Source organism: Aethalodelphis obliquidens, unplaced genomic scaffold (genome assembly GCF_003676395.1).
Source record: "Aethalodelphis obliquidens isolate GAN/ISIS:26980383/991018 unplaced genomic scaffold, ASM367639v1 scaffold8, whole genome shotgun sequence".
Taxonomy (NCBI): Eukaryota; Metazoa; Chordata; class Mammalia; order Artiodactyla; family Delphinidae; genus Aethalodelphis; species Aethalodelphis obliquidens.
This window is the reverse complement of record NW_020837952.1, coordinates 39,614,446-39,638,327: the sequence shown is the minus strand read 5'-3', so window position 1 is coordinate 39,638,327 and position 23,882 is coordinate 39,614,446. Positions and strand designations below refer to the sequence as shown.

Sequence of the window (23,882 nt, the reverse complement as noted above, 5' to 3'; positions counted from 1 at the left end):
TAATTTAATACGATTTACTGGATAGCAAAGTAACAGATTTCCAAACAGAAAATAAGAATCAGTAATGTGTACATTTGTACACATGAGAGTACATGAGTACAAAATAGGGTGAATGAAGTTGCAAATGTCCTCTTATGGTTTCCTCATTACATCGACACTACAAGAATTTAGAAGGTATTTCTAGAACCTTCACTTAAAGTTTTTTGGCAAAGCATTATATAATGAAAGCCATACATTACAATTGGAGAGTTAGCTCTAAACAATTTCTTTTATCATGTTCTTACAAAAACATATCCCTTTTACCAGATTTCTATCATTGTCATCCCAGGCTTGATCCAGCTCATGACATATTTTCTAACTTGTCGATGTGCTTCTGCAGCTTCTCGAAAATCGTTCCAAATCTCTTCACTAGCTTGATCTAATGCTTTCTTTTCTTCACTTGTAGTTCTCCAAGCAGCTGTTCGCCTTTATAGTATGCATAGTATAGCATTAGTCATTTAATAAACAGCAAAATAAGCATAACAGCTGAGAGATAAAAATACACTATTTTGGACAAAAAAATTACATACTCAGTTTCTTTTATTAAAAGTCGGCAAAGTTTCTGAAATACAAGTACCCACACAGGTACAACCAAACCTAATCAAGTTAAACCTTTTGTAAGACTCTTAGGAAAAAAACAATCCTCAAGTGAGATTTTATTCACAGTCAGAGGGACTAATAGCCTACACCACCTAAAATAACACAAAAGTAGAGAACCAGAAAAATCAGAAAAGAGTCCTAGAAACAAAGCAGAGGGGAGGAAAAAAAGTCATCCTTCTCCTTGAGGTAATATAAATTTTAAGGATGCACCAAATATTAACATTTAACTTCACCAACAGGGCAAGTACTAATCCAAAGACTTGACCTGGCAACCTGCATATACCTTTCTCAAAACATAAAATATTATGTGCTTTCACAGGATTTTTCTAATTGTATATATATTAGAGGTAATCTTCCTTGAAGGAGATGGCTCATATTTTAAAACTGCCAAGGATAACAAAGATTTTTGTATTCAGTATTTGCAAATGAGAAGATCTACTAAGTCCCTTTTTAAGCAGTATATTTCAAAAATAATAACTGCTTCAAGTGAAAATCTTTTTTGAAGTTATAGCTTTCACAGATTCTTAAGCAATACTGAATACAGAATTCACAAGTCAGTGATCACGGAAGTATAAATTACACTTAGTATAAAAGTGATGCCTTCAAGAAATAACTCTCATTTGCCTCAAAGACAGTGGTCAGCAAACTACAGCCTGCAGGCAAATCCAGCCTGGCACTTGTTTTGTAAATAAAATTTTTTTGCAACAGGACTTCCCTGGTGGCACAGTGGTTAAGAATCCACCTGCCAGGCTTCCCTGATGGCGCAGTGGTTAAGAATCCACCTGCCAATGCAGGGGACTCGGGCTCGAGCCCTGGTCCGGGAAGATCCCACATGCTGCAGAGCAACTTTAGCCTGTGCGCCACAACTACTGAGCCTGCGCTCTAGAGCCCACGAGCCACAACTACTGAAGCTCGCGTGCCTACAGCCCGTGCTCTGCAACAGGAGAAGCCACCGCAATGAGAAGCCTGCACACTGCAAGGAAGAGTAACCCCTGCTCGCCACAACCAGAGAAAGCCCACATACAGCAACGAAGACCCAACACAGCCAAAAATAAATAAAATAAAATTAATTAATTAATTAAACAAAAAAAGAATCCGCCTGCCAATGCAGGGGACAGGGGTTCAATCCCTGGTCCAGGAAGATCCCACATGCCGTGCAGCAGCTAAGCCCGTGAGCCACATCTACTGAGCCCACGCGCCACAACTACTGAAGCCCGCACACCTAGAGCCCATGCTCCGCAACAAGAGAAACCACCGCAATAAGAAGCCCGTGCACCGCAACAAAAACTAGCCCCCACTCGTTGCAACCAGATAAAGCCTGTGCGCAGCAACGAAAACCCAATGCAACCAAAAATAAATAAACAAAAATAAAACTAAAATATAAAAAGTCAAAAACAATTTTTTTTGCAACATAGCTATGCTCATTCATTTATATACCACCTATACCTACTTTCATGCTACAACAGCAGAAGTGAATTAATATTCAAGACCTGAAATATTTACAATATGACCCTCTATAAAAAAGAGTTTACCCAACTGCTTTAAACTACAGCCCCCTAAGTTAATGCCCCAAAATGCTTTCAGAGTTTCTCTGCGTGTCAGCATCAAGTTCATCATTATTACTTCTTATTGCAGCAGCTACCTGTGCCAACATCTACTTCCTCTGATTTTCTACAAAGGCCCAAAGGAGCTGTCCTATGTGAAATTGAGGGTATTTAAGAGTCACAGAGGCTTCTATAGCTTATTTACTGTTTAGAAATATATTTTGGATCTATCTACTGCTGTTATTAGAAAACTGAAATATTATCAGTTTAAGGTCAATTTTAAACCCCTTACATACTTAAATGTGTTATCAATTACTTTTATAGGAATAGTAAAAACTAAGAGGCAACTTGTAATCAAAGTATTCAAACAAACACCCTCAGAGCAGAAAATAACAGGATAAGATCCTTTAAAAAGTATATTCCAGGGCTTCCCTGGTGGTGCAGTGGTTGAGAGTCCGCCTGCCGATGCAGGGGACACGGGTTCGTGCCCCGGTCCAGGAAGATCCCACATGCCGTGGAGCGGCTGGGCCCGTGAGCCATAGCCGCTGAGCCTGCGCGTCCGGAGCCTGTGCTCCGCAACGGGAGAGGCCACAACAGTGAGAGGCCCACATACAGAAAAAAAAAAGAAAGAAAGAAAAAAAAAAAAGTATATTCTAAAGATGTGACTCAACCTTTTTCAGCTGCAGTACACTTATAGTTGCTCGCTCCATGCTCGAACAGACAAGCCATAATCTCCTGACCTCTAGTTGTAACTCTAGCCCTGTCTCTCCCAAAAGTCCAAAAATCTTTCCTGAAAACCAGGAATCCAAACATTCTAAGAATAAATCATCTTAGGCACAAGAGTACTAGCTTTATTCTCAGATCAACCTTTAAGCAAAATAAATCACAATTCTTCATCTTTTACATGGTCCATAATCCTGGCACATATACCTACAGCCACACTGACAGTAAAGTCTGAAAGCACCTTCTGCTTCAAAAGCCAAAGATTTCTGTGGAAAGTAAAAATACCAGCTAATATTTACTCTAGGGTAGTAAGATAAAAGACTATGTCCACAGGGAACTGATGGATATTATGCATGTAGGGATGTGAAAAGGGAATTGGTCATTATCAATTCCCATTTCTTCTCCTCAGTCTAAACCTTAAGATTCTTCAAATCGACTTCTTATAGGTTAAAACATAAATGTAGGGCTTCCCTGGTGGTGCAGTGGTTGGGAGTCCGCCTGCCAATGCAGGGTACACGGGTTCGTGCCCCGGTCCGGGAAGATCCCACATGCCGCGGAGCGGCTAGACCCATGAGCCATGGCTGCTGAGCCTGCGCGTCCAGAGCCTCTGCTCCGCACCGGGAGAGGCCACAACAGTGAAAGGCCCGCGAACCCAAAAAAAAAAAAAAAAAAAAAAAAAAAAACCATAAGTGTAATTAAATTTCAAATGCTATTTGACATTTTAGAATCAGAACATAATAAAGATCCCCAATACTAAAATCAATAGATCTCATGACTATCTTACACTCCTGAAGGCTGAATGGCTCTTTTTTTTTTTTGGCCTCAGGGTGGCATGTGGGATCTTAGTTCCCTGACCAGGGATCGAATCCACACCCCTTGCAGTGGAAGCAGGGAGTCTTAACCATTGGACTGCCAGGAAAGTCCCTGGCTAACTCTTAGAAGCAGTGGATTCTTCAAAAGATTATGGAATGTTCTGCATTGTTAGTAAAGAACTATCAATCAACTGAATTAAATAAATTATTTTGCTAAGTCTTGAGTTCAAGTTGAAAATCATTAGTGATATTCGAGAGCTTACTGTCAGGGTCTTTAATTATAATTACAGGCCCAAATGAAAGATTTTGAAGGAGTCTTCCCTTTACCTAAATTTGAATTTTTGACAGTCTATTTAACAAAAATTTATAAATAAGATGAAAAAAATCATTCTAAGTCATACCAATTATTCCAAAAGGCAGTTAAACTGAGAGTCAGGTGAGGCATGCTTTAAAAAAAAATTATGTCTGCAAAACAAAACTATCAAAACAACTGCTTGAAAAAGAATCTTTATAGGAAGTGTTTATAGAATATATAGGGACTTCCTTGGTGGTCCAGTGGTGAAGAATCCACCTTCCAACGCAAGGGACATGGGTTCGATCCCTAGTCAGGGAACTAAGATCCCACATGCTGTGGGGCAACTAAGCGCACACGCTATACTAGAGTGCCCACGCGCCGCAATGAAGAGCCTGCACGCCACAATGAAAGATCCCATGTGCCACAACTAAGACCCAATGCAGCCAAAAGTAAATAATTAAATATTTTAAAATAATAATAATATAGAGTATGTAAATTCTTTGCACCTCTTTGATATTTCTGAGTCTTTTTAATATTTCGTCTTTACTGGTGGATGTATTAAAAGCAGGAAAATATAAGTAAAATCAAAAGATACAAAGGTATCTATTAATTTCTAATAGTCATAAATGTTTCTGAACTCATTGCACAGATAACTTAAAAGTGATTATAAGTGCATTCCTAAAGCACTATATGACACATTTACAAAAACCATTTAAAATGCATACCTATAAAAAAAATACATATCTTTAGCCCAGAAATAATTAAGAATGAGGCAGATATGACACCAATTCCTTCCTCTGGAAACTGGTATTTAAAGAGAAAAAAAAGGGAACTCCCTGGCGGTCCAGGGGTTAGGACTCTGGGCTCTCACTGCCAAAGGCCTGGGTCCAATCCCTGATTGGGGAACTAAGATCCCACAAGCCACGAAGCACGGCCCAAAAAAGAAAAAAAGAGAGAGAGAGAGAAAGCATGTTTAACTGCCTATAAGAAAAAATTATAGTTGATCCCCAGCTGGTAAAGGAAAATTCTTCTTATAGAATAATGTCAGCAAATAAATGTAGAAGGCATGACAGAATTAGAAATTCACCATTATTAAGTCCTCACAAAATAACTGATAAAGCAAGGATCATCAATGGATATTAAAATAATTAAGTGAAAGGTTGTTAAAAAAAGGATTTTCCAACAGTACCAAAGTATCCCACAAATTACCTGGAAACTGCAAAAAGAACAAAGTACCTTTAAAAAAGAAACAGCTGGCTGTCACCACATTAACCAAGTGATCAAATACAGTAAAATAGTAGACAGTAAACAGTGGTTTTAAATCACAGGCAGAATTAAGGAAATTTTTACTTTCTTCTTTTTGCTTATCTGTGTTTCCTAACTGTCCTATAATGAACATGTATTGCTTGTAAAATTAACAAGTATCTCAAAAAATTGCCTACTGAATTTAGAAATATATATCAAGAATTTCAAAATAATTCTTTGTTCTATTTCTAGAGATCTAGAAAAAAGGAAAAATCAGATTCAATTAACATACCAAGATGTTCATCACAGAAATTTTTCTAGTGGCAAAAAATTGAAAACAGTACTAATGTTCAAAAATAGGGTAATAGCTAATAAAGTTATGCTAGATACAGAACAGCATTATAGCTATTAAAATTGGTTTCAAAAAATTTTAATGACACAGGAAATGCACACAGAATGTTAAATTTTTTTAAAGAGCAACAACCATCCTAGTAAAAACTGATTAAAAAAATCATGGATTTCCACACGTAAGGAAGATGTTCCTAAGGAATGAGATATTTACATTCTCAAAATAATTTCCCACAAATTACTAATTACAAGAGGAAAGACAATAACGATATAATAGAGAAACTGGTTAATACCTTATCCAAGTGAAAGAAATTGACATCATGTGCCTTAATATTTGACAACCCTGAAAAGGACACAATATCTACTTATCTAGTAACCCACCCCAAAATGCACAAACTACTCTCAAATACTTCAGAAAAACAGTATGTGTACAGATTCACCAATATAACATTTTTCCACATTTGCCTTCTATCTTTCTATCTCCCAAGGAGAAAATGGAGTGTTATTTGTATATTATACATAATATAAGTGTCATATTCCATTGAGATTAAGAACGATAAAGCAAATGTGACAAAATGTTAAAGATACTCTGAGAAAGGTATGCAGGAGTTCTGTGTACTAGTCTCACAGAATGGAATTACTTCTGTTAAGTATGAAATTACTTCAAAATAAAAAGTTAATAAAAAGTTAACATAATGTACTCAACCTGGGTGGCAGTTACACAGGTAAGTTCTATGTAATAATTCATGTAATTTTCAATCAAGGAAGGCAAGATACAAAACTATATTTAATACTTTACCAAATCCATAAGAATATTGATTGTAATCTATTTGCAAGTAGTCAAAACTGATTATATGAATCTCAAAAAAATTGAGATTTATTAAAGAACAAACATAACAACAGTATCTTAATTTCTTTTGTATTTCTCCAGGACAGCACACAACATTGCTTTCAATATTTAAGAAAAGTATTATCCCAAGAGATATTATAATATATAATTAATATCTTCCTGTATTGTTTCAAAAATGGAACTTATTCCACCTATACAATGTTCAGTTTGCATTAGAAAATGATAGCAAAAAGGAAAACGTAGTTTCTAAGATTTACAAAATCTCAATTATTTTTTCTTGTATTAAACATTACTTCAAGTGTTCCACCATATTCATGTTGTTAAAAATATTAACAATGGGGCTTCCCTGGTGGCACAGTGGTTGAGAGTCCGCCTGCCGATGCAGGGGACACGGGTTCGTGTCCCGGTCCGGGAGGATCCCACATGCCGCGGCTGGGCCCGTGGGCCATGGCTGCTGGGCCTGCACGTCCGGAGCCTGTGCTCCACAACGGGAGGCCACAACAGTGAGAGGCCCACGTACGGCAAAAAAAAAAAAAAAAAAAGTTAAAAAAATATATATATTAACAATGTGTTAACAAGTATAGGAAATCTATGGCTTTCTTCCCCTTTAGCAATAAGAAAACAGAAATGGAAATGGGAATAAAAATACCTCGTTCACATCAGTAACAAAACAATAGAACACTTAAGAACAAACTTAACAAAAAAGGGACAGGACCTACATTTAAAAAAAAAATCAGAATAAGGTGGAAAATATACGACGACAATGGAGAAGTCAATGTGATACAACTGTCAGTTTTCTGAAACATACATAAATATGATGTGACTCCAATAAGAAAGGCATTTTTCTGTGGATATGTGTATTAAAACTAAAAATATGACCAAAAGTATCTGAGAAAAATAAAAAAAGAACTGTTTGGTTGGGTTGTGTGGCAGAGAAGAAACAACTGATTTATCAAACTATCAAAATAAACAGTATTAGTATAGAAATAGACAAATAGATGAGTGGAACAGAATAATTAATACAGAAATTGGTTCCATTATATAAGGTAACAGAGTTCCATTATATAAGAATAGTATATGGCAAAAGTGGTCATTCAATTAAATAAAATGAACTACTTAAGAAACAATTCTAGCACAACTAGCTATCCATTTGAAAGAAAGTAAAATTAGCACCCCCAACCTTAGACAAAAAATTCTAGACCAATTAAAGATGTAATAAAACAAAAAATAAGAGTTTGAGAAAACAGAAGAGATTGCTAGGAACCCAGAAGTACAAAATATGAATATATACTGTTATATAAAATCTTTAAATGTCCATCAACAGAAAAATGGATAAAGAATATGTGGTACATATATACAACGGAACATTACTCAGCCATAGAAAGGAACGAAATTCGCTCATTGGTAGAGACATGAATGGACCTAGAGACTGTCATACAGAGTGAAGTAAGTCAGAAAAACAAATATTGTATATTAACACATATATGTGGAATCTAGAAAAATGGTACAGATGAACCAGTTTGCAGGGCCGAAACAGAGACACAGATGTAGAGAACAAATGTATGGACACCAAGGAGGGAAAGTGGCGGGTGGGGGTGGGATGAATTGGGATATTGGGATTGACATGTATACACTAATATGTATAAACAGATAACTAATAAGAACCTGCTATATATAGCACAGGGAACTCTACTTCACTTCGCTGTACAGCAGAAACTAACACAACATTGTAAAACAACTATACCCCAATAAAAAATAAAATAAAAGTATAATCTTTAAACTTCTGCAAGAGCAAAAGAATAAAGCCAATAATCAAAAGATGCTCAAAAATCACTAGCAATCTGGGAATCATAAAGTATTAATATATTCTTTGATTCAGCAATCCCACTCCTGGAGAACTATCACATAATAAAACTGCCAGCACATAAGGAGATATATATGTGTATTCCCAGACACATATATGTATTTATACATATATATGTATATACTTAAGAGAGACCTTTATTGCAAATGCTTTATAACAGCAAAAAAAACAACTGGAGGCAAAGTGAATGCTCATCAATTACAAAATGGTGGAATAAAGTACGGTATATTCATGCCACAGATTATGAAGCCATTCAAAAGAATAACAGAGCTATTCTGATTAACTTAGAAGGACTTCCAAGATGCAGCCCTGATGAGAAAGGCATGGAGGAGGAAAGTGCGCCTATGATTCTGTTTTTGTAAACAAATAATGACCAAAACACTCTCCTTACACAAACAGAGATAGATGTACACATACATGAGCATAAAACATATGGAAGGCTACCTGCTAGGTGGTTACATGGGTCGGGAAGGAAGAGCAAACAAGCAAAAAAAAAAAAAAAGATTATATTAAAAAATAAGTGTCATCACATCATATGTACTATGAAAATGTATGTAATTAATATAAAACTGCATGTTTGTAACACTTTAAAAATAAATGTTTTAAGACAGGGGTAGTGACTGATGTATTCAAATTCAAACAAAAGATGCCCATGCCATAAAATATAACATCATGTTCCTTTCTAAGTTTAAAGAAAAACAACGATGTCTTTACAGGTCAAAGAAATAGTGCTACAGTAGAAGCTTTCTTAACCAACTATTGCAACCACTGGATTAACCAATGCTCCTGATCCCTCTGTAAACCATACAGACCAATGCCCACTGTAGTCTGAATACTAGTGGCTAGGTTCCTGTTTTGAATAATAATAATAATAGTAGCTAACACTTACCTAATGCTTACTATGTGTCTATCACTCTTCTAAATGCTTTACATATATTATTCCTCACAACAACCCTATGAAGAGCTCATTTTATGGATGAGGAAATGAAAGCACAGACATGATAAATTACTTGCCCAAGTCACAAAGCTAATAAGTGTTAGAACTGGGATTCAAATGCGGAGAGTTAGGTCCCAGCTTCCAGGCTCTTAACTAGTCTACATAATGCCACTTCAAGTGTCTGCTAACCAAATAAAATGCATTCTTTCAGAACACTTCCAAGAATCAGGTTATCTGTGCCCAAACCTGTGTAAGTCATCTGTACTTGTTATTGTAATTATGTAGTTTAATTATACATTACATAAAAAGAATTGTTTCTATGAAAACTAAATTGACTACTCAGAGGAGTTTCAATAAAGGCAAGTCGTCAAAAAATACTTCTGTCAAATGGAACTGTAAATGATTTCAGGAAAAAAAACAATGTAGGTATAGGCATCAGCCGCAGATTACTTAGTTCTTACTGTTCACAGAAACTCAAAATGGAACAGACCAGACAATGCATTATGGATTCAGCCCATGGAAAAAAAAAAAAGTGGAGTTCAATGCAATCCATGCTCAAAGATCAAGAATGATGAAAAACAAATGTTTGTTTTAAGTTAACTTTTATCAATAAAGATTAACCAACTACTGGTCCCAATCATTTTGGATAAGAGGGCTTCTACTGTATCTTCTCTGCAACAAATTCATAAGCTTTTTTATTAAGGTAGTGGAGCAAAGTCCTAAGAAAAATCAAATCTGCTTTATTGCTAAACTACAACTTTCAAAAGTCAAACTGGAAGTTATTTTATGATCCTTACCCATCTTGTGTGGGTGGGTACTCGCATTCTTGTCCTTTGGGAAATACACCATTAGGATACAGGTCACATATTGGAACTGAGGGAGGGTCTGTTTGAACTTTTGCTGTGAGATACAAATAAAGCATTAACTTCTGTAGTTAAAAACAAAATTAAGCAGTTAGCATTAGTTTTTCTCAGTTCCTAATTGTTATTATATGTCCTGACTTTAAGGAACCTCCCTGGTATCAATTTACAGTTCAAAACAGAAGATACTTCACCACAATAGCCACCTCCTGATTTATAATTAATTACTTGGGAATAAAAATATTCAACTCCTCAGACCTCCATTATGTATTTAAACAGTATATGCCTTGGCACAAAGAACACTTCTAATGTTTTTGTCTTCATTTACTATACTGGAAATGGAATAGCATACAGAGGCTGGCTTTCGCAAATAAAAATCAAAGAAGCAACAAGAAAATAAAAAAGAAATCCTATAGCGATAAAGTAAAAATATAAAGCTATTATGTTTAATAAAATAGGTAAAAAACTTATTCCAAGGGTATATTATGTATAAAAGTTAGTATACATAGTATGTATATTATGTATACATACATACTTAGTATGTTAGTATGTATACATACCCCAGGGCTAAAAGACTTTAGGTAGCCATATACAAATTTCCAGATACTTGAAAAAAGTTACAGTACTTAGCATATGTTTGTTTTTTTTTTTTAGCATATGTTTTAAGGACACATTATTTCCCAAACTACATTCTAAGACACCAGTGTTCCAAAATGCTTTTTAAAAATATTTAGAGATGTGTCTTCTAAAAATCCGTTTAAATGCGTAAGAGCTAGTTCTTATATAGTTCTTATTCTACAAAGAACTTTCTTTTAGTAACAAGTGCTGTATCCAAGGAATGTCAGGAGGTTACATAAGACTTAATTTATGCAATAATATATGACTTTCAATGTATACCTGCAGCATGTAACAACTACTGAGTTGAAGTGTGTGGTTTTCTTTTGATTTTAACCAGTCTTATGGGTTTTTATCTGAAATTTTAACACATATTTTAGATTTTTTTGTTCTGCAATGGGAAATAAAAGGATGCATATAAAGAAAAATTTGACAATTTACTGAGCCAAATCATTTATCTACAGAACCATTTTTTGGTTCCCTCTTTTAATCTGAATATTCAATATTTCACAAACACCCACCGTTTTCCTCTTTTTTATGTAATGCTTAGAAGTGTTCTACGGACAAATAAACTTGGGGAATGCTGTTTTAGGTTCCTCCGAAGAGGGAACGTTTAGAATTTGGAATCAAAAATGACCTTAGAGGTCATCTAATTTAGTTTCACACTCAAATCCAGGAATCCTCTAACACCCCTGACGGATGGCACTAAGTGCCTTACAGCGGAGGCAATCACTATTCCCAAGCTAAAATACATTCACTTGGGGAGAACTGTAACTGTTAGAAAGCTCTTCCAACACTAATTCCCTGTTACTTTCATCTGTTAGTTCTACTTAACTCTTTGCAGTTAAAAAAAATTTACTTTTCATTTCTACTGCTTCCTTCCTCTCTATGATGAGAAACCACTTTAAGGGATGCGGTTCTTAACACTTTCACTCATATTCATCAACCTTGTCAGTGATCCTTTTAAGTTGGTACTAGAATTGACTTCTATTAATAGTTCAAATAAGGTACAATTAGTATAATACACTGTTGATTCTAAAAATCCTACTGCTACTGAAAGGTTAAGATTCCTAGCTTTTTGGTTCTCACTGTATAAGCACTCAAAATCCTTAGGATTCTATCACCTTATACTAACTTTATATATGCTTATTTAAATTTCAGCTTGTTAATATTAGCCTATTGTCTCAGTTTTCTTTTGAAATCTTGATTTCTGTCAACCAAAGTATTATCATCCTCAGCTTTATATTTCATCTACAAATCTAATAAAGATGCCTTTTATATTGTCCACAAATTATTAAGACAAAATAGTTAAAGGACTCAAGAAGTTCATTAGAGAAAAAATAAAGAATTTGTCATTGAAATAAGTTGAAGCCTAGCCTTTACCACTTATTAGCTGTGACTTGGACAAATGCCTAAATGTGCCAAGCCTCAGTTTCCTCATCTACAAAATGAGGAACTAGATGAAATCTTGGATAACCTTTGAAACTTATAACGTACTATGTCCAAGTTATTATCTAAAACTATGAATAATTATAAATATCTGTATTGCAGTTATTGTTAACTATCACTTACAATTCTCTCACTTTATAGATGAGGAAAATGAGGGCAGTAAACTGCCCCTGATTACAGTATTTGGTTTATTTCATAAGTAATTTATGACAGCCTACACAAATAAGAGACATTCAAAGCAAATCAGAGAGCAAAAATCAAAACACAGAAAGAACCTAAAATAGAACCTGAAATAAGGCCAATACAAAACCAGATTTGGCTCTAAATCCTCTAGTAGCCAATATCCAAAAAAAAGGCTAGGTTATTTGCATAGTTCATGGTGCTTCTGCAATAAAACACATTAACTACTCAGGAAAAGCACAATTATTCTTGATACTAAGACCAGAAAAAAAAGGGTCTCTCAAGACTGCTCATAAAGAAATATAATGAACAGTAAGTTCAACAACATCCTCAGAGGAGGCACAACAAAGGCTGATGGCATCATAATAAAACATCTGTCAGTGGAAGAATTCTACCAAGGGCAAATACAAAGCAGCCTCTTAATGCTCCTCCCTGCTTATCTACCTTCATTAGGAAGCAATTTTTAGAGTATTTGGAGAAATAGATCTTTCTCAAGCCAATCTCAGGTAATACGTCTCACAAGCACACTATGAACAATTTTTGAATGGAAGGAACATGACATCATAATACCTGGAGATTCCTGGAATGCAAGTAATCTGTGCTCATTAAATACAGATTATGCTAGGGGCAGAATTGACATCCTGAGTAGAAGGATCTAACCAGGATAGATGCCTGACTAGAAAGGTGGCTATTCCATCTCCACCTAGAGACATATCAGGGGAATGGCTGGCAGAGCCAATAGCTTTCTTAAAAAATAATTTAAGTATTTCAACCCAGAGATAAAAATGAAAGTCAAACCCTCAATATTCTCATTCATAAAATTTCAGCCTAAAGATTTTAAAGGAAGGTTTAGCCAGACACTCAATGGACCCCAATAACCAAAGGGCATCCAAGATTAGAACTTGTTCTGATTCTCAACCCAAACTTTATTCCCCTTAGTCTATATACAGTCTCCTTAGTCTATGCTATACAGTCTCCCCTTAGTCTCCCTAAGAGCTTCAGGTCTATGAAGATGTTTGGTTATATCGTTTATAGAAATAAAATACAAGCAGGATCATATATTAAGTGAATCTGAAATACTACAATACATGTTATTAATAAAAATTCACCATACACACAAATTTTAAATAATGGGACTCCTCATTAAATATTCGCCAAGAATCTCGTAATATCAAAACTGGCAGGTGAACTGCAAACTATGTTTATCCTATTACCACTTGGTGGCATTACTTTAGTCATCACTGACAAAACTATTTGAATTATTCAAATTTTAAATTATAAAGTTTTTAGGAACTCATCCCTAACATGCAGTAAAATACAACAAATTTATTATTAACATCCCCTGGCTGAATACAGCTAAAGAAAATAACAAGACTGTTAAACCAAAGTACTTGCCAAATAGCTGTGAGTTTCACTAAATTCTACCTCCATTAAGCCTATATTTATTTCCCTAACATATACCAGGATCTTAAGCAACTTCAAATCTACTCTTCAAACCTGCTGGTTAATAAACCACTTCTAATTTGGCAAGTAGGATTAACTAAAGACACTAACGTCCTCTCTTCTTCTTCTTCTTTTTCTTCTTCTTTCCAGTTGCTGCATCTCCATCACCATCTCCATCTAAGAAAAGACATGTCAAGTTCACTTAAGCCTTATAAGCAGAGGGACGAAACAAGCACAAGCAGACAAGTACACAAACACACAGTGCATCTTAAATAGCATACGACAAAGCTGACCCAATACTCTTAGAATTTTGTATACTGTTAGCTTTAAGTATCAGAATTTGACTTGTGCAATCAAAAGCACTAGTAAACTTTACTTTGACTTACTCTACTAAAAGAATTGAGATATTTTTAAGAATAAAACATGTATTAAATAACATCTTTTTTTAAAGCAAAGAAAAATAACTAGTGTTACTGAAATACCTGTAATAATGATTATATGACTTCATCTGAAATAATAATAGTTTATATATGCTTTGCAGTTAAACACCTGTATTTCATGACCTCATGTGATCCTAAAGCAACCCTATGAGGTAACAAGGAATGTTTAAGGACATGCCCAAGATAATCCTAACAGATAAATAGCAAAATTGAACCAAGAATATCACCTGATTCCTAATCCAGTGAGAGGTTAATGGGGTCTCATATTTTAAAATATCTTTTCCTGGGACTTCCCTGGTGGGCCAGTGGTAAAGAATCCACCTTCCAGTGCAGGGGATGCAGGTTCGATCCCTGGTTGGGGAACTAAGATCCCACATGCCGCGGGGCAACTAAACCCGTGCGCCACAACTAGAGAGAAGCCCACACGCCCACACGCTGCAACGAAGGGCCCATGCGCCACAATGAAAGATCCTGCATGCCTCAAAGAAAGAAGATCCCGTGTGCCGCAACTAAGACCAGTCGCAGCCAATATAAATAAATAAATAAAATATCTTTTCCTGCATAGTTGTTATTAGAGAAAAAGAGTTCTCCTTCTTTCTGGATCAAATTGTATACAAAAAAATTTCTACTTCTCCTAGGTTCATAGTTTTCAGATTTTCAAAAGAACCTGATGACCAAAAATAAGAACTATTTTAAAAAAACAGCTGGCAAAAGAATATACAAAATAGCCATGATCTGCCTGTCGGTTTTCATAACAACTCTGCTTGAAGCTTAATGACCATACACTTAAACTTTGAGAAAAAATAAAGAATACGATTATGACCAAGATTAAACAGTGAGTTAAAATATTTTAAATAAAGGTATCAAAAATAGACATAAGTGTCTGAATTTCTAAAAATGTTGCTCAATAAATTTCAACAATCATTTCTGAAGTATGCTAATCTACCCACAAATAACTAAAATAACTAAGAGCAAATAACTAGGATATTCACTAAGCTTATTTTGGTAATCATTTTATGATGTATCTAAGTCAAATCATTATGCTGTATACGTTAAACTCACACAGAACTGTATACCAGTTATATCTCAATAAAAACGGAAGGAAACGAATGAATAAACAAACCAAAGACGGGAAAAAAACTGCTCAAAAGCTCCCTCAATGAATCGTCTTATAATGAGGCCAGTTTGCACTGTTCACTTCACTTTGTCCTGCCCCAAAATGGTCTCTTTTGTTTGGTTTTAAGTCCCATTCCTTCCAATGAGCTTTCCATCAGCATTCAGCCCACAATTCCACCTCCAAACTTCAATAAATTTTATTGCAGATACCAGTATATCTTTCCAACTCTATATTTTGTCTCTCCACAATAATCAGTTTTCCTTTAGAAAAAAGATATTGAAATATTAGCTTTCCATCCTCTCAAAGACTTCTCACAACAGTTTATTTTATTTTTTTTGCGGTATGCAGGCCTCTCACTGTTGTGGCCTCTTCCGTTACGGAGCACAGGCTCCAGATGCACAGGCTCAGCGGCCATGGCTCACTGGCCCAGCCGCTCTGCGGCATGTGGGATCTTCCCGGATTGGGGCACAAACCCGTGTCCCCTGCATCGGCAGGTGGACTCTCAACCACCGCACCACCAGGGAAGCCCACAACAGTTTAATAGTACTGGTTGATCCTGATTATCAAAATGAATTAGGAAAACAATGAACCCAAACTGGAGAAAACTAAATTCCTAAATATTTGATATTCCTAAAATCTTCTTTAGTACACTGAAGATTCCCATTCTGACAAGCAAAATTTCCTCCTTCAATGTCAAGAGATTCATATAACTTTGCAGAGGTGTAATGAAACAAGGCAGGCACTGTCTTCAAATTAGCACTGTGATTGATATTCTACACACAGTGGGTCAACAGCAACCTATTATATTACCTTGAATTTACAAATACCTTTCTTGTTAAGAGTTCAAAATATGTTTATAATCTGAAGCATAAACCAAGGCAGAATGGACAAGAGATTTGCTTAAGGAAAAGGAAAAGCTAACTATTCCCTTGAATCTGAAACCAAGCAGGACCCTGTAGGACCTTCTCAGGGACAGACCCCAAGTCTCCCACCTCTTTTGTAAAAAAGCTTTAGACTCTTAGGCTTTCCCTGAGTTCCAAAGAGCAAATTTAATCAGAGACATGAGAAAAATGCAAAAACAAAGGAAAACAATCAAACAAAACTAAATAATAATAGTTTGTCCATTAAAAACAAAGGACCTTTGGTTTTTCCTCAAGGGCTACAGATAATATCTTGAACCATATCCTTGAGTTGGTTTGCAGATACTAACCCCCCCAAACCAGGTGGAAAAAGTTAGCTGTATGCTGACCACCAGCACACAGACTCCAGATCAGTTGAAACCAGAAAACTATAACTGAGATTCCCAAAAAGTCACCCTGTTACTGCACAGCCAACCAATCAGAAGAATGTCCACAAGCTGATCAGGCACCTGGCAACCCTCACCTCTAATGTTGCCTTTAAAAACCCTTCTCTAAAAGCCTTCAGGTGTCTTGGGCATGAGCTGCCTATTCTCCTTGCTTGGTATTTTGCAATAAATGCTGTACTTTCCTTTGCCGCAACCTGGTGTCCGGGTTTGGTAACAATTCTTGGCATTTTTTTCCACTAAATTTGACTGTAAGCTCCTTGAAGGCAGGGAATTTATCCTTCTAAAGGAAAAACAACTGCTCTGCATTATCGTAACATGATAAAGTACGTATTTGTTGCTAAGGACTGGAAGGCATAAGCCCAAGCTGGCAGTTCTTGAGGCAGAACAGTAGATCATAGCAATAGATAATTAAGAATGGGGAAGCCCTATCTCCTCTTCTGCCAAAAGAGGCTGTAGAATAAAAATAGTTCTAACTAATCACTCCCTCCACTGTCTTACTGATAGCATCAATTCCTACAATTCCAAGAGTTGTCTTTAAAGAAATCTTTGGCAAAAGCTCCAAAATACCACAAGGATCTGGGGTCAGGAAATTCATAATAGATTTGATAAGCACTCCAACATGCTCCTTTGACAAAAAGGGAAGTACCTTTGATAGAGTAAAAGGAATAGACTTGGAATCAGGTGCTAGGTTTGAAACTCTGGCTCTGTTATTCTACACAAACTAGCTGTGTCACATTGGGCAAATCACATAACTATCATTTCCTGTTTGCTTGGTTTTTGTGAGGGTACAATAAGAATGGATAAAAGTATCCTAAGATAGTGCCTAGTACATATTAGCTGTTCAATAAAAGTTAGTTAAATAAACAGGCATTCAATTTTATCTTATTAATACCCACTACTAGGCCTTTTGTTAAGTACATTTTTAAAGTTGAGATCTGTGTTATTTGAGCATTCAACATATCCAACTTTTAAAAGAGTTGCTAATAACTAAATACATTTTCCTTTTCATCTGTGACATTGAGGCTTTAACATCAGTTAAGTAAAACATCAGAGAATATTGGACTATAAGGACAAATAAGCAACTTTGGTTAAAGAATGTCATATTTTCTTGCTTTCCTAACCACAAAAATCAAATTAACCATTTACCTTCATCGTCATCAACTCTTTCTTTCTCTTCCAATGCTTGTCTTTCCAACTGTCTTGCTACCTCATCAACCGAGGCTCCTGATTCTTTATCAGGTTCCTGTTGCTCTGCTGATCAAATATAATAACATAAATCAAATCTAATAAAGATCTTCCCACTAAAATATGTTCTAAGGATTCTAAAAAGCATGTTAAGTCTTCCTGATAAATGTTCATAAAACAAAAGCAGAACATTACTTGAAGCAGAATAAAATTTATTTAACGAAAAAAATATTCCATATCTAAGTGGTACTGCCCATTCAACAAAATACTCATTACACATTCTCTGTGCTAGGAGTTAAACTGTAAGTTGTTCTCTACCCTTAAGTAGTTTTAACTTTTTTAAAGTATTTAACAATTAGACTACAACAAATAATTTATTAACCAAGCAAGGACTTAAGATGGGCCATAAATGCTGAAGGCCTTAGTAAGAGGATTTCTGTGGGGTCCTGGGGGCTTCAGGGGTTCAGGAAGAAAGAAATTGTCAAGCCGGGCTGGGTAAAATAAAAATAAGTAGGAAAAGACATTCCATTACTAAAAAAACAAACTTCTCCAACAGCTAAGCACAAGAGCAGGCCCTGCTGTAGAAGTAATAAGAATGTAGCTATATGAGTAATATGTATGCGTAAAAAGAGGTAGTATTACCATGTAGCACATAATGAAGTGACATGCTGGCTATGCAGAGAATTCATCCTGAGAGATAGAACTGTTAAAGATATATTAGGGTCAGTCTGCTAAACACCTTAAAAGGACAAACTGAAGAGTCTGGATTTCATCTGAAAGCCAGGAACTGCCACCAGACTATATCCTGGGATTCAATTTTGCTCTGGAAGCATCCTAGCCCCTACAGCTCTCCCTCTTCAACTCCCATCTAATCAAAACTTCAAAAGGATACAGGTTAACCCTCTCTAACCTCTCTCAACTCCACTTTATCACTTCTGGCTTCTCCACTGTCCTCTCACTCTTTCTGTGGCTGATTTTAACAGTACAAATAACTCTTCCTAAAACCAAGGCCTTGATGCAACAAAAACACTGACTTCTCACAATCAAACAATTAAGTTTCTAACTCATAATATAATCCAACTGAAAACTTTCAGCTGTTTTCCTTGCCTTACCAGTAGATTTAGAAAAGCTCCATTCGGACCCACAGAATATCCTACCCAGACTGCCTACAAGTGGCATCATAATCCAGGCCTAAAAGCCCAAAAGCTTGACTATACTGTGGGATTAGGCAGGTGAAGAGTCGCACCACCACACATCCTGCTATTACTACTCAGTAACAAGAGCGCGTGGGCATTCACACACATACACACACACCCCAAAAGGGCTGCGCGCCACACAAATCTCTCCGTAAACTGGGATGGTGGGGGGAGGTGCTGCTGAGGCGCTAAGACTCGGTTACTCCACCCCCAACCCTCGACGAAAATATGTCCCACGTTGCTCCAGCAAGGAGGCGGCAGTATGGGTCAGAACCAGATTTTTGAGGAGGAGGCCAATCCGCGAGGAAGGTGAGAAGGCTGGGCCCTGGGCACGGCTTCAGGTCCGTCGCACCGTCTGCGTGGGAGCTAAGCGCCGGCAATGCAGGGGCTCCGGCCCAACGACCCCACAGAAGCTGAGGCACCCTCTTCTCCACCCCTCCCCCACCAGGTCCCTAATACCACGCGAGGAGCCGCCTCTCCCCGGGGCTGGAAATCTGCAGCTCGGCCCGGACACACGTTCAGTCCTGGGAATCAGTCCAGGATTCTAAGTCCCTAGTCTCTGTCAGCCCCGCCGGGCCTGAGTCGAGCCGTTCGGCCATCCCGGCGGGGACTGGGAAGACATAAAAACTCCCTTTACCTGTGGCAGCTCCTTTACTCTTCTTCTTCTTCCGTCTTTTTTTCTTGGCCGCCTCCTCAGCCGTAAAGGCAGCTCCCTCCTCCCTGTCGTCTGGATCCAGGTCGCCATTCAGGTGGCTCCCGCAGGACGCTGCCTCCTCCACACCCGCCATGTTGCCCAAGAGAGCGCGAGGAACTAAGACAGGGCGGCGAGGGCCCGCTCCTTCTTCACCCACCTACACCAGCGACGCCGGAAGCTGCTCTCGATGGTAGGGGCGCGGGGAATGCTGGGACGGTGGAGGACTCGACTGTGAGGATTTCGCGTGGAGCTGGGCCGGGCTCGTCTCAGGCGGGCGTGGCCGAGGAGGTCGGGAAAACCGCGCGAAATCTGACCACACCCTCGTCCCGCGCCTCGGGTAAACCTGCCTGCTAGGGTCAAGTTGAATTCCCGTGCCTGCCCTATGGACAGGCGCTGCCCGCGTGCGGGAGAGGGGCCTCTCGACTGGAACCGGAAAGTTTTATATTCGTGGTTTTATACAGCGCACCGGAAGCGAGGAGAGGGGCGAAAAAATGCCTTCACGTGTACACACTTCTTTTTTATGACTCAAAAGGACTGCGTTTTTATTCACAATTACAGCTCACGGTGAGGCTATCCAAACACTTAAGGAGATGTACCTACAAAGGGGCCTGACTGAAGAGGCAGTCAGAGGTTAAGAGATCAGGAGGCGTCTATTATTAGAGAAGCCAAGGAAAGACAGCGTCTCAAGGAGAAGGGAGTGATCAACTGCGTTGAGTGCTAAGAGGTCAAGTAAGAGGATGAAAAATGCCGGATGTATATATTATAGTGACATGGAAACCACTGGTGACCTTAGAAAGAGCTATTTAGGTAGAGAGATGGAAGCCAGATTAGAGAGTTGAGGAACGAGAGGAAATAGAGAATCTCTTCATCTTTCAAGTTTCAGCTTAAATGCCACTCCCTCAGAGAATCCTTCCTCAACAATCTATATCAGGCCCTGCTCATACAACCACGCATTGAATTCTTAACTTTTTTTCATGGCAATTTGTAATTTATTTGTGTGATTATTTGTTTTATGTGTGTCTCTCCAACTACCTTGAGCTCCATGAAGACAGGAACCTCGCCTGTTTTGTACTCTTATTCCCAGCACCTACCTCTAACCTAAAGCATTGTAGGAGCCCAGTAAATACTCATTGTATAAATAGCACTTAAGAAGTGCCAAGTACTTTACATTCATTATCTCATTTAATCCACTTTTGAGTTGGGGAAATTAGAGCTAGAGAGTTTTGGTCACTTGCACCAGGTCATACAGGAAGTAAATAGCAGAGTTAGAATCCAAACCCAAGTAATCAGGTGCCAGAAATTTAGTAATTCTGTATTGTGCCTTCCCAGTTGAAATTCCTAATCAGTTCAATAAATATGTATTGATTGTAAACTAGAAGTAATTTTTCTTGGTGGAAGATACAAAAGTGAAAAAAAAGTATCCTCAAGAAAGTTTGGCATTCAATGAGACATATAAATAAATAAGAATAAAATAAAATGCTAATACTTTCCTTACAACATTTATTATTTTCTATTCCAAGTTAGTCTGTCATAAAGATGAAGATTTTTTTTTTTTTTTTTTGATACACGGGCCTCTCACTGTTGTGGCCTCTCCCGTTGCGGAGCACAGGCTCCGGACACGCAGGCTCAGCGGCCATGGCTCACGGGCCCAGCCGCTCCGCGGCACGTGGGACCTTCCCGGACCGGGGCACGAACCCGTGTCCTCTGCATCGGCAGGCGGACTCTCAACCACTGCGCCACCAGGGAAGCCCAAGATGAAGATTTTTAAAAGGGTCTAAAAGGTCTTAAGATTGGGGGCAAGGATGTGGCTGTCAACCTCAGGAGGAATCAAAGCTCACCCTGGTTGTGGTGCAAAGCTACTGCCAAAAGCATCCTTATAACTAAGATCTGCTGTATGAAAAATGCCTTCATGCTTTGTTGTCAATCTTCCCAGTTCCACTATAAGTTCTGGGAACACTTGGGCCATGGCTACTACCTCAGACCCAGTCCAGTAGACACAGGATCCTAGAGGGTCAGTAGATAAATTTTGACAAAGGGTGTTTGAGGTATAAGTTGATCTACAGAATTATCAATGTCAAAATTTGTTCAATGAAAAAAGTAATGCTAAAGTGCACTGATAACACAAAATGCTGTTTCTTTGCTGCAAAGGGATTGTACTCTACTTTTCCCCCTTTCTTTCCGAAAAGAGGCAAGAAAATGAAACTTTCAAGGTAATAGTAAAAAAAAAAAAAACATATCTTGACAGTACGGTAGTGAATATTTGCTGGATGATAATTTTCCAGGACACTGCAGAGTCTGAGATAACTGAATAATTATACTTAACAGCCCATCACTCCTTATTTTCACATTTTTCTTCATTTGGTTTTCTCTATAAGAGGAAGTTGAATGGGGTAAAGGAATAAGAAATGTTGAAAACTTAAGTAAGAATCTAAAAGAACCTGTATTAAATATAACTCCATACCAGCATAGACGAGAATATTTTTTCTAGCTAATCACATGAAGTCATTTTGTCTTAGATGGTTAACTAGATAAGCAGACAAAAATAAGTTTTTTTTCCTTGGAGAGAGACTTTTCCTATTGTAAAATCAATGTAATAAGATATATTTATTATTTTGTCCCAAAAATGTATTTTTGGTGAGAAAATATTAATTCCAAACTGAGCAACATAATTAGCCTCCGCCTTATTTTCTTTGAAGTCCTTGGTTAGTGGTGTGGCTTAGGACAAATCACTTAATCGCTCCAAATTTCAGTTTCCTTATTTGTAAAATGAGGATAATAATAGTACCACATCATAGGATATGGAAATTAAATTTCAAAATGGAGAAAAAGCACCTGTGACAGCACAGCACTTGACACAACAGTGATATGTGTTAGCCAACATTGCTGTTAATAAGCCATGCTCTTGAAATTTTTCCATTTGTGTGTATTATATGATGGCCTAAATATCCTAAGGCACACATGTATTTTGTGACCTTTGGCAATGGGTTAACAAGAAATATATTAAGAAAAATATGGGAAAGCTTGTTTGCTTGACATTAAGGGAAATACTGAGGATTTTTTTCCATATCTTTATGGTTTAAAAAGTGCTATATAACTATTTTAAAATGTATAGACGATATGGCATAGATACAGATATATAAATACAGTCACACTGGGGGTTAGGGCTTCAAAATATGAATTGGAGGGAGGGAACACAATTCAGACCATAACACAGACCTTGACGAATGTCCCCTTGGAGAAGGGGCAGGGAATTGCTCCTGACTGAGAGACCCGGATAGCTGAGGTGCATATCAAAGGAATGATTTCAGTGAGCCCAGACTCTTGCATCTTCCCATACGTAGAAAAACACTAAATTCCTTAACTTGGGATATCTCGTTTTCTTTCATTAACAGTAGCCCTTTGTTCCGACTAGTGGTGGTGGTGCAAAAACTCCCATATATCCTGGCTGCCCGCTTTTGATCTTTGGAACAGTTTTCTCAGCGTTTATCTGAAAGGCTGTCTCCTGGGCTTGAAGTCCTAAGAATGTCTGCCGAATAAAACATAACTCTCAACTTTTAGGTTGTGCATTATTTTTCATTTGACAGTGGCATGTTTAGGGGAAGTTCTTGCTGAGGAGTAGGTGAAGTGAGACCAGATTGTAAATAGCCTTCTATGCTACCCTGAAGAGTGGCTTTTATTGTAAGGTCTCGAGGTGATATGTGATAAGGGATATTTAAATTTTAATATTTTAAAAAATGCTTAAAATATACCACGACAGACATGTCCCCAGCATGACAATACAATGAATAGTACTGTGTAGCCATTAAAAGCCAGTAAAATGATATTGATGTAGATTCTGTGGATAAATGTATATGGTTATATAATACATACAGATGTCTGCAAGCTAGGGAAACGTGGTCATTTTTGCTTTGTGAAAGATCACTCTGATGGCAGTCTAGATTCTAGGGCAGTGGTTTCCATCCAGTAAATCCATGTGTTTTATTTTAAAAGCCAAATATATTTAAAGAACTGTATTCTATTCTGAGAGTATGGTACTTGCTAGTTTTTGAAGTTGAACAGTCTTTTAATAAGTCTAAAATTATTAGTATGAAATAACAGAGTAGAGGATGGTTTCTTGTGCCCTGAAAATTTTTTGAAAAA

The 23,882-nt window shown here is 37.4% G+C and overlaps 1 protein-coding gene across 2 annotated transcripts in view; it reads right to left on the bottom strand.

The window, feature by feature from the left end:
• METAP2 (methionyl aminopeptidase 2) overlaps nucleotides 1-19,964 on the bottom strand; it is a 28,212-nt gene extending 8,248 nt beyond the window's left edge. The window contains exons 1-5 of one of the 2 annotated variants that reach the window (XM_027107236.1): nucleotides 19,686-19,964; nucleotides 17,814-17,921; nucleotides 13,916-13,981; nucleotides 10,055-10,157; nucleotides 304-465 (exon numbers count right to left, since the gene is read on the bottom strand). In XM_027107236.1, coding sequence (XP_026963037.1) covers nucleotides 304-465; nucleotides 10,055-10,157; nucleotides 13,916-13,981; nucleotides 17,814-17,921; nucleotides 19,686-19,836 — 590 coding nt within the window. In that variant the 5' untranslated portion in view covers nucleotides 19,837-19,964. The remainder of the gene's footprint in view (nucleotides 1-303; nucleotides 466-10,054; nucleotides 10,158-13,915; nucleotides 13,982-17,813; nucleotides 17,922-19,685) is intronic. The other variant, XM_027107237.1, reaches the window with a different exon arrangement.
• Between the last annotated feature and the right edge of the window lie 3,918 nt (nucleotides 19,965-23,882).